The following is a 12,294-nucleotide window of genomic DNA, read 5'->3' as shown; positions in this document are numbered from 1 at the left end:
GATCATCTTGTCTGGCTGGAGACATCCATTAGAAATGTCTTCCTAAAACGCGAGTATCTTAGTATTGGTGTTCTTTGATATGGAAAAGCATATGACCTTGCTCGGAGAGCAAGGTCATATGCTTTTCAGAGATTCAGAATACTGAAATTATTCTGAATAAGAGATTCAGAATACTGAAAGACTTATATAATTTTGGTCTTAGAGGGAATCTTTCTCTTTTATCAGAAATTTCTTATCTAACCAAATCTTCCAAGTCCAAGTGGGAACTGCCCTCTCCCATCCATATAACCAAGTCCCACAAGGTTCAGTTTTAAGGGTCACACTTTTTGCAGTGAAGGTCAACTCGATAACAGAACAACTTCCTCCAACAGTAAGTAATGAATGCCCTATATGTGGATGATTTTATCCATTTTCTGTTCCTCATGTAATATGAGGGTCATAGAAAGACAACTGCAGCAAGCTATTAACCATCTCTCAAAATGGGCACTTTCAAATGGTTTCAGATTTTCACATCAGACGACAATTTGTTTGCACTCATGTCCCAGATGTGGTCTTCATCTTTACCCAAAACTCAGACTAGGACAATCATTACTCCCAATTGAATCGGAAGCAAAGTACTTAGGCCTGATACTTGACAGCAAACTCAGTTTTCTCTCTCACATACATCAATTATGAGACAAGTGCCATAAAGCAGCGAACATTCTAATCATCCTATCTTGTACTCACTGAGGTGCTGACAGATCTTTGCTACATTTGTATGGGACATTGATAATATCAAAACTTGACTATGAGTTCTAAGTCTGTGCTTCTTCCAGAGAGAGAGTATACTGCAGTAGCTGGACCCTGTTCATCATACAGTTGCAATTGGAGCATTTTGCACCCTATTCTTAGTCCTTATGTTGAGGCAAATGAACCACCTTTGTTGCTTCAAGGCCAACAGCTGTCTCTGCTATATACAGTAGCCTCTCGACTATCCGGCTCGCAACTATCCAGCCTCCGTACTATCTGGAGCACGGATCTTATCACGGAGAATTATAATAATACAGTAATTCTCCGTGATAAAATGAGGAATACGTACTGTAATTTACTTTGCCAAGGTGTTGCAAGCGGGCGTCTACTACAATCCTCCAACGTGCCATGTACATAACACAAGTTGAGACATGCAAAGTGTGGATTTCCCCGCTTTGTCAGTTGTGTATTGGATGTCCACAAGTGTGGAATATGTTTGCCACTGTTCCTGGTTACGTTAGTAAATTGTTAGTAAAGAGATTCAAAACATATCACTTGTAAAGTCTTGGAAAATTCTTTTGGACCATGAAGGTGGACATTTCAACCTTGAACCCATGTGTGAAACTGAAGTGGAAGATGAAAACGATATACTTGTTTCGTTGCTCAAAAATTGACCCAGTCATGACGATGTCAATGCAAAGGACATTACAGAATGGATGTCAAATGACGAAGTTGATGAAATAACTGACAACGATATTATGGAAATGGTGACACAGGGGGAAGAGGAGGAGGAGGCATCCTTAGATGACAGGAAAAATCGCATCGCACATTTGGAAGGGTTCAAGATGATTGAGGCAGCGCTGCAGTACATTAGTGAGCAGGAGGAAGCAACGCCAGCTGATATCATCTACTTGCGTAAGTGGAGGGACATTGCATCACGGAAGAGGACTAAAAGGGTGAAGCAGTCATCTATCAAGAACTTTTTCAAAAACTAAAAACTGTAAGTTTTGACTCTTTCATCTTAGGCCCACCTTTTCACATTTGTGTGAAAAGGTAGGCCTAGAACTCCGACCTATCCAGCTTGCCCTTCCGCCACATTAGGCTGGATAGTCGAGAGTCCACTGTATAACTAAAATAAAATCCATGTATCCAACTATGTTTCAGCTGCAATGGGAGAATCTCTACAACACTCGACAGACTGCCATTAAACCCTTTTGCAGATAAAAGCTCCTACAAGCTCTAGAAGTAGTGGTAGACAACATTGCTTAGATGCCACCAAACTTACTTCCACCATGGCAGTCATAAATACCAGCATATAGCTTTTCTTTTTCTTTCAGCATGCGGCCAAAATTTTTCACCCCCTTCTGTCTACGAGCAGCTCTTTGAAGTTCATAGAACTGAATACTCTGATTTTGTGCCTGTCTACACAGGCACAAAATCAAAATTGGAGGACCTCGTGGAATCTTCTACTTTCCAGACAATGTTATACTCACATAAATCGCACTAATGTGTAACATCACAGTAGAGCTGTATGCAGTAGAATTTGTACTATAATACATCAGATTCCACCACTACCAAAGGTGCATAATATATTCAGACTCACAAAGTTCTCTTCAGGCAATAAGCATCTAGAGCTACAACAACATCCAGTGCTCTTTTGAATTCAGCACCTCTTTCAGTTATGGAAACTACACAATTTGGTGTATGCTTCTGTTGGATTCTAAGCCATGTTGGGATTAAGAAAAACGAGGTTGCAGATACTGCAGTGAGGTCAGCTTGTTTCTCAAACATCCACCATCTCTCTGTACCATACACAAATTATCAGCAGATTATCAGAAAAAAAAAATCCTGTCTCAGTGACAGCTATCCTGGAACAGAGAGAGAGAGAGATTAATAATAAGCTCTACCAAATTAAGCCTGAAAATTATGGCTGTCTAATATACTCAGGTTTAGAACAGAGGAAGTTTTTGCTCAGCTTCACATAGGTCAATGTCATCTCACTCCTTCCTTATGGAGGGGGTGTGATGACATGCTTATGTGTGAGTTTTATGACTCCGAACTATCCATGACTCATATTTTAATTGCTTGCTTTGTTTCATCAATGAGCACAGTCATTATTTTAGCCACTTTTGTAATTTCTCTGAACCTTACAACACACTTGGCAGATTTTATCAGACTCATCAACTGTCAACCTGGTTTTTAATTTTTTATGAAGTCTCAGTCTTTACCACCTTATGTAAAGTATATATTATTTAGCTAAAGTTATTTTAAATATGTTTTTAATAAACCTTGGATTTATGTACATTTTGTGAATTTAATTTTTTTAATATTTTTTTACATCTGTTTTATACTTTTCTTTTATCTTTTATATTTGTTTTTCTACACTGCTTTTATTTTATCTTATTTATTAAACAGCGTACTTCTAAGAAATGTTTCATTTATGATGTTTGTTATTATTCCAACTTTTTTATATAGTTTTTAGACTATATATAAAAGTTGGATAGTCCTTTATTTATTACGTTTTTTGCACAGTATGACCATGCCATCTTTGACCATTAAACCCAAAAACAAACAAACAATTCCCTGTTTACAATACGCGTTTAAAGGAAAATGCATTGTCATACATTTTGGTTATTTTATTTTACTGTTCAAAATAAATTTAACAATTAGAGGCTACAGTTATGGAAAATTCTCCTTCCTAATACTTGTTAATCTCTATGATACCTGTGTTTCTTAGGATTGAGGAGAGGATTCAGAAATGAGTGACTAAGATGTTGGCATGTCTGTGGAATGCTCCTGTGAGGATATAGATTGAAAGTGTATGGGTTGCAAAGTTTAGCTGACAGGTGGAATAGAGGGGGACTTGTTAGAAACTTACTAAAGGGAGTTTTATAAGATTGATACAAAAGAAATATTTTAATATATGATGAATAGGGAGAGACATACGAGTCACTCCTGGAAGTTTTGTGTCATTAGTATGGATGTGAGGAAGATTTGTTTGCTTGAAGATAAACAACTGGAATGCATTGTCAGAGGATTGCGAGTGTGTCGACAGTGATTGAGTTTAAGCAGAGGTATGATAGGTATTTCGTGAATAATGATTAATGTTGGCGTCCCCTGATGAGTCTTCAGACTCTGTGGAGGTGCTCATAATAACAATAAAATTTGCTAAAAATTTATCCTCTCATTGAAATTGTGTGCTAATGATATCTTCAGATCAGAAAGTTTTAATATTGTTAATTCCATTTATTATAATATTTAGAAAGCAAATCCCATGGCAGACCCTTTGGTGAAGAAACGGAAAGAGGGAGAGGCTGAAGATTCAGAAAGTGTGAAAAAAGCCAGAAGAGATGAAGATTTATCAGTTACAGTCCGGTAATATCTCTTTTAATAGTATAAATGTAATGCTAATATAGGGATCCCATTTTTTGAAAACAAAAAACCGGGACACAATAAATTTTGTAGAATTAAGGGTTAAGAGAAATAAATTTTATTCGTTAACATTATGTATTTTAAAATAAAAAAATTAAATATTTATTTGAATTTGAATTTGATTTATTAATGTAGATAACATAAATGTTTATACATACGTCAAATAAATAGAATTCTAATAACAACGCTTAAACACAGATGACAATACTTAAACACGTAACACTTAAATCAAACATTAATAAGTATATGAAATATAAAGACATAGAATAAAGAAATAAAATGTTAATGTCAATAAAACGGGAACTACAATGTAAATACAATAAAATTTAAAATATAAACAACACGAGCCTTATGCGTATTGTGTAGATGCATAATATCTGAAATTATATGAAAAATAAATTAATTTAATTAATTTTTAATATATACCTCCTCTCTTCCTTATTCTGCCTCTTCTTGTACATTACAGCTGGTCATTGCCTGTCCCATTTTACTGCTACTTGCAGAATCATTACATTTAGTTGAAGAATGGATTTTGTGCAAGAGTTGTCGATTCTTGGATACTATATCGAAAAACTATGAACATGACATGTTTCTGTAATGGGTTTTAACAAGCATGATAGATTTAACTGTATCCAGTTGCAAGCAACTCCTTTCATTTGTCCATAACAAATTAATCAATGAAAAAATTCGTTCAATAGAAGCATTGGATCCTGGTAAGGTCAAACAAAAACTTATAATTGAAGCTATTTTACTGCAAGTAATTTGTTCCTTTTTAAAATGATCAAAGATTTCTTTCCACCTATCCTCAAGTTTATAACTGGCATTATTCCATTCCTTCAGTTGCATACATTTTAACATGGCTGTACTCATCAAATAAGTTCTCTTCATTTAAGTTGAAATTTGGTAAGATGGTCTTAATTTCTTTGACACATTCCATTAAATTTTCCCAAGATACAGGTGTGTTCAAGCAAGCCCATTCCATTTTAGTAAATACACTAAACTGATTTTGAGTCCATTCTTGAATATATTGAATTGCAGTGAAGTAGAAATTGGAGATGTTGTCTCTAAATGATGATTCAGTCATTAAACCCTCTTCACAAAGATTTTTCATTTCGATTTTCACTTCACTGGGTAAATATTTCTCATTTTCACGCAATAAAATTTTCGTAATAAGAATGTCTCTTTTTTTACCTCACAACCCGTAGCATATTCTCTTTCGATTCGCTGGATTGCCTCAGAAATCATTTTCATCTAATTTTTTAAAAATAGAAGATAAATGAAAGACTTCTTATCACTGAAAAACATATTCAAAATAGTTGGACATTTATCTTGAGACAAGAAATAGGATTTAAGCCCATCGTACATTTCAATAAAACGAATTAAACATGGCTGCAGTGAAAGTCACCGTGTTTTGCTATGACCTAAAATAGTCTTGTATTCAGTTTCGACAAAATCACAAAAAGATTTCTGACTTTCGACTCTGACAGTGAATTGGTGAAAATGCTGGAAAACTTTACCCAAAATTGTTTGAATATCTATTGGTAAGATATCAGCAGCAGTTTGTACAGCATTATGTATAATGCGAGCTGCACAACCTACACCTATTAATTTTCTGATTAATTTGTTTTGTAATTTAGTAAAAACATTAATTTTACCTTTCCCTTTTAATCCACCAAAATTTGTGTTGGTATTATCTGCTGAAATGCCTATTATTTTATCAGTAATGTTATATTTTGGGGCAGTATTTAAAATGTGATCACAAATTAGATCAGAAGTTTCTCCAGGAAGGCTAGAAAATTCTAATATTTCTGTTGAAATCCCTTTATCAACAGTGAAATACCTCACATTGATAGGTACAATCTTAAGATCAATATGATTAGATGCATCTATGGATATGCAACAATATTTTACATTCCTCAAATCTTCCAATATTTCACTTTTTACATGTAGTGATAACACATTGGTAAAAATAGCCTTGCACTTCGTTTGTGCACATGAAAATTTCTTATTCAAGAATTTTTTTAAAATAGAGGACATACAGTCCATAGATTGGAAACTGTGAGTGTGTTTAACTGCATGAAAAACAAATGTAGCCTCTTGTGCAACCAACTCCATTTCTTGGCTACCTAACTTTTGATACCCAAAAAATGATGTCAATGATTGACTTGAACTTTTTGCAGACACAGCAGACTTGTACTTTTTTTATATTGACATGGTCAGTTATATCTGCCTTACCTCCGTGGCCAATGTTAAATTCTGCATGGCACACACTACATTTCACTCTTGAGCTATCATCACAATCGCTGCTTTTTGTTATGAAAATTATGAGATATTAGGTGTCGCACTGATTAGATCGTCGGCTTGTCGAGAGCTCCTGAAAAGATTAGTAGTATTTTGTGTTAACATTAGATATTTTACTAGAATTTTAAGTAGTATTGTTTGCTTTTTGTTTCTTGGTGTGTCTGTGCAATTTTTCCGTGTTTTCTGTTATTTTAATTATTATTTTTAAGAAAAGATAGCGTACACATGGCACCGATAAAGAAAAAAATGGCGGCCAGGTCGCCATGTTTGTTTAAGAGTTTTGATATAAACGAATTTATGCAATGTGCTGTCTGTGAGATATATGCCTTGCGAAGAGCGGTGGGAGTCTGGTTAGAAAGTGATAGTGGAGTTAATATGTGTAGAAAGTGTAAAGAGAATGAGGACTTCAAGCGTGTTTCGTGTATCGAGAGTGATATCGTTAACGATAGTCAGAATGTAGAAAATGGCGGTGTGCTAGAGAATTGCGTGGTAGTGCCAGATAGGTGTGAGAGCGTCGCTGAAAGTGTAAATGAAGGTAGAAACACAGAAAGAATGGATGATTTGATCGATAATGAAAATGGTGAAATAAATGCGAGTAGCGAAATTGCCCGTTTGAATGGTGCGATACACAGAGCTAAAAGACAACTTTATGTTCGCACCCGGCTGGTACGAAGTCGTACCAGCCGGGTGCGAACATAAAGGACGTCAGCGAATCTATTCGACTGCAAAAACAGAGGGTGAAAGAGATGATAATCGTGGCAGGAACGAATGATTTGAAAGAGGACAAAATGGAAATGATAGAGGATGTGAAGGAGTTGTTTGAGGTAGCAAAAGAGAAGAGTGAAAGAGTTAGGATGGTGAGTATCTTGCCGCGGTATGACAGCGAAGTGTTTAGAAGGAGGGCCATAATTGCCAATGACTTTATGCGTGGGTTATGCATGGAGAGTGGTGTGGAATGAGTTCAATGGGCGAAAGGACTTATATAAGATGGATGGGTTACATTTGAATGGAGTTGGTGTACGGAGACTTGAAAGAGTGTTGATGAATGATGTGGAAGTGGATGTACAGACTCAGGGAAACTAGATTTATTAAGGGGAGGGAGTAGATATGCAGACTTTAGGGGGGCAGTTAAGTGTATGAATGAGTATATTATGCCCGAGCGAGTACGACGGACAACAAATCAGAATGGGATAGTTAGTATAAGGCATCAAAGTAGGGATGGGACAAATGGGCTTCTGCGATTCATGTACACTAATGCCAGGAGTATTAGGAACAAGAAGGAAGAGTTTTTGGCCATGGTTGGCACTTCCAGGCCACAGGTTGTTGCTATTAGTGAAACATGGCTGACAGAAGATGATAAAGCTAGTGGGATTGAATGCGATGGGTATAGCGTGTTCAGGAGTGACAGGGTGAATAAAAAGGGGGGAGGAGTGTTATTGATGATAGCTGATGAGCTTCAGCCAAGGAGTATAGAAGTTGAACTGCAGGATGGGGAAAAAAGCACATTTGAGGCTGTTTGGTGTGAGATAGAATCTAGCAGAACAAAATATACAATTGGGTGCTGCTATAGACCGGGTGATGGAGTGGATGGTGGGGATAGTATGCATAAGCAAATAGAAGAAATGAGTGGAAGGAGGGTAATTATTATGGGTGATTTCAATTATGGTAACATTGACTGGAAAGAGGAGAGGGCACATGGGAGGAAGGAATTGGATTTTATGCGGTTATTAAGGGACAACTATCTACGGCAACATGTATTGGAAAATACCAGGGGGCAGAGAGTGCTGGACCTAGTAATTGCAACTGAGAATGTGGCTGTAATGAACATGACCATGTTGCCACCAATTGGTGAGAGTGACCATAAGGTCATGACTTGGGAGGTGGCTAAAGGAGTCGAATTTACAATTAAGACAGGGTACATGTGGAATTACCGGGCTGGTAAGTATGACAAGCTTAGGTGTGTGCTTGGCTCAATGCCATGGCATGTAAAACTGCAAGTGCTGGATGTTGATAGTGCATGGGAGGTGGTTAAGAACTGTTTGCAGGAGGCAATGGTTGACTGTAAACCAAGAGTCCGAATAATAAATCAAGTAGGGGTTAAATGGATGAATAACACTATTAAGCTTGAGCTGCAAAAAAAGAAACAATTGTGGAGGGAATTTAAGGAGAAGGGTGACCATCAGGCGCAGGAACAGTATAAAGCTCAGGCCAGGATGGTTACAAGGGTGGTAAGAAAAGCAAAAGCAGATTACGAAAGGAAATTGGCCACGCAGGCTAAAGAGAATCCCAAACAGTTTTTTCAATATGTTGCAAGTAAAAGGAAAAATGCTCATGGTAGAATGATCTTAAAAAATGCTGAGGGTAGGGAGGTAACCGAATCAGTCGATATTGTGGAATTACTGAGCGAGCACTTTGCAAGAGTATATCATCCAGGTGGTGACTTTGCAGGAATGAAGAACCAACAGCTTATACTGGAATTGTGATGAATGAAGTAGAGGTAACTAGTCTATTACAGAACCTCAATGTCAATACATCTGTGGGATTGGATGGTATACCAGCTCGTGTTGTACGTGAAGCGGCCAAAGAATTGTCAGTGCCCTTGACCATTTTGTTTAATTTAAGCCTCAGGACTGGGTCAGTCCCAAGGGGGTGGAAAGAGGGGAAAATAGTTCCACTGCACAAAGGTGGTTCCAAGGCTGCTGTTGAAAATTACCGGCCAATCAGCATAACAGGAATCATTATCAAGGTCTTAGAGAAAATAGTCAAGAGGAAAATACAAGATTGGATAGAAGAAAATGGGATACTGTATCGGGGACAGCATGGTTTTGTGAAGGGTAGGTCATGCCTCAGTAACTTGCTCACGTATTATAACACAGTGACGGCTGAACTGGATAAGGGTAATGGGTTTACAGTGATTCTACTGGACCTTGCTAAGGCCTTTGACAGGATACCACATGGAATTCTAATCAGTAAATTGCAGCATATGGGAATGGACATAGGGTTGGTGAGATGGATAGGAGGGTGGTTGACGGAGAGATATCAGAGAGTGGTTTACTCAGGAGTAGAGTCCACAAGACGGCCTGTGACTAATGGTGTGCCACAAGGATCTGTTCTTGGACCACTGCTGTTTAATTTGTTCATAAATGATATAGGAAAGGATCTGAGAGGAACAGTTCATTTGTTTGCGGATGATGCGAATTTGGGTAGGGCAATAGTGAATGCAGATGACGTCAAAATTTTGCAGGATGATTTGGATAGATTGGAGGTCTGGGCTAAGGAGAATGGATGTCAATTTAATGTGGCAAAATGTAAGGTTATGCATTTTGGGGTGAAAAGATTGGCGGCAGTTTACTGCATTGGTGGAACCGTGCTCCAGGAAATTGATGAGGCACGAGATTTAGGAGTGTTTTTGGATAAGGAATTGAAATTTAGGGGACACATTGCAAAAGTGGCCAAATCAGCTCATCAAATCACTTGGTTGCTGAAGAATATGTTGACAAGCAGAGACAAGCAGGTTATTGTTCCTCTGTATCGAGCCTTGATAAGACCCCATCTCGACTACTGTGCTCAGATTTGGTCACCTAGGTTTCTTCTTGATGGGGAGGAGGTGGAGAGGATCCAGAGGCGAGTGACCAAGATGATAGCAGGTCTGTGGAATGAACCGTATGAGAACAGGTTGAGGATTTGTGGGTTGCAAAAATTGGTTGATAGGTGGAGGAGGGGAGATATGATTGAGACATTCAAATTACTGAAGGGTTTCTATAAAATTAATTCAGAAGATATTTTTGAGAACAGGGCTGGTTGTGGGAGGACTAGGGGACATCCATGGAAACTGGGCAAAAGTGTGGTTAGTAAGGGTGTTAGAGCTGGGTTCTTTACTTTTAGAGTAGTGAATGAGTGGAATGCGTTCCCTGAGTCTGTGGTGGATGCTGTGACAGTGAATGAGTTTAAGGCGAGGTATGATAGATACTGTATGAATGTCGAATAGTTGTGATGAATATGATTTGGGGCCTCCCTCGATGAGTCTAATGACTCCCTGGAGTTGCCCGTAATAATAGTAATAAAATGAAAGGAAAAAGATCCTTCAATTTTTCATTGAAATTACACTTTCTTTTGGGCATTTTGTAACAAATGGTATAACTTTATTAATTTAAAAAATACAATATTCACAATTAATATGAGAATGCAAGAATACAAAATGAACAGTTCAAAACTAGGTTATATCACATACCCTGTAGTGATATAAAAACAATTTAGTGCCTGAACCTTGAAACTTAGTTCGCATAGCATACGATATCTGACGGTCCGAAATTTTTCTCATTGGTTGAAAGAAAATGAACTATCATGGCGCCTTAATATTCAAAAACATGTCGACCAATGAGAAACATTTCGGACCGTCGGATATCATACGCTATGTGAACTAAGCTTGAGACAAAAGATTGCTAAAAATTTATGGCTGACCAGGCGAACGAAATAGATGCCATGGTTGCGATTAGTTAAACATACAGTTGGGCGACTGTCTCCCTCATTCTGACATTCTTTTCTCCCGCTGAATGAATTGTATGGAACTACATCGTTTTCCCAAAATTCTAACATTCTGGTAATTCACTGAATTACAAAATAACTATGTCTCTGCTTTTTGTTTTGTAAACATACATTTTTAAAAGCACCCAAAAATATTATGACTTGTACTTATTCTTATTAGAAATGTTAATATTTTTATGTTCTAAAAAATCCGGGACATTTAGCGTCCCGGACTAAACATATCGGGATGCCGGGACAGAAGTAATAAAACCTGGAGGTATGCATAGGGATCCCATATGTCCCAGTTTGCCCGGGACGTATGGGATCCCTATGCTAATATTCAAATTCATTGGGTATTTCACTCAGTAGACAGTTAATGTAGCCACTGGAAACTACTATGGATGTCAGTGATTTCGTTCATCCCCATGAAATAAATTTTGTTCTGTGACTATAGAGGGTATAGTCACCCTCTTCTGTTCATTTTTCTGCCTATCTCTTCATGGGAGCTTTCCATGGAATATTTGCCATTTTGATCACTTGCCTCTGAATCCTCTCTATCACCACTTCCTCATCCCCAAGAAACCCAAACAGCTAGAACTGCATAATAGTGAGATTTGGTCATATTAAAACCTTAAGAAGAAAGATAAGAGCCTCCATATTCTTTTTTCCTTTCTTTTAGGCTTGCACGGTGATCCGAATGCATTTTTGGAAATTATGGAGACAACTACCGTGTTTGAATAAAAACTTTAGTTTACTATTACTAAAATTTTACAATTCGACCTTTCGACCTTTATGTCAAGGTCATCTTCTGGAGCGTACAAATATACACAGGAAACAAGCTATACTACAATCATACTGGTTCGTTAAAGACACTGACTAACCGCTACCACAATTGTTGGCCTGACTTCTGGTGAAAAAAAAAAAAAAAAAAAAAATTATACATCAACGCTAAAGTCCTATTATTTGTGTTGTCTACTATATACATATATTAACATCATTCCAGCCAGTTGGAGTGGAATGGTTTCTAATAATAGCAGATTGGCTAGAGTCCTGACTTATGTTGAATCTTTCAAATTAGGTTGGCTGAATGTGTGCCATCCAGATCCTTGGAATTTTCATACCATCTTTATTGTTGATATTTGGGTGGTTTATCAGGATTTCTCAGGATTCTTTAAATTTTCTTTCGTACCATGTTTTTGTGCGGTGTAGGGAGCAGGTGCTTTTCCAGTTGATTTGGTGTAAGGTGTTGAGTGCGTGGTCTGAGAGGCCTGCTTCACCATAATGGTTATATTTAATGTGTTCTTTTTT

The 12,294-nt window shown here is 37.4% G+C and overlaps 1 protein-coding gene across 3 annotated transcripts in view; it reads left to right on the top strand.

Moving 5' to 3' along the window:
- Positions 1-12,294, top strand: part of LOC150107165 (tRNA (uracil-5-)-methyltransferase homolog A-like) — a 424,227-nt gene that overhangs the window by 99,960 nt on the left and 311,973 nt on the right. For all 3 annotated transcript variants that reach the window (XM_090391689.1, XM_090391688.1, XM_090391687.1), the window contains exon 5: positions 3,992-4,104. In XM_090391689.1, the coding sequence (XP_090247815.1) occupies positions 3,992-4,104 (113 nt within the window). The remainder of the gene's footprint in view (positions 1-3,991; positions 4,105-12,294) is intronic.

Source organism: Typopeltis vanoorti, chromosome 4, assembly GCF_054136105.1.
Source record: "Typopeltis vanoorti isolate ZY-2024b chromosome 4, IOZ_Tvanoo_1.0, whole genome shotgun sequence".
Classification (NCBI taxonomy): domain Eukaryota; kingdom Metazoa; phylum Arthropoda; class Arachnida; order Uropygi; family Thelyphonidae; genus Typopeltis; species Typopeltis vanoorti.
The sequence above is the reverse complement of the archived record's forward strand: the minus strand, read 5'-3'. Positions and strand labels throughout refer to the sequence as shown.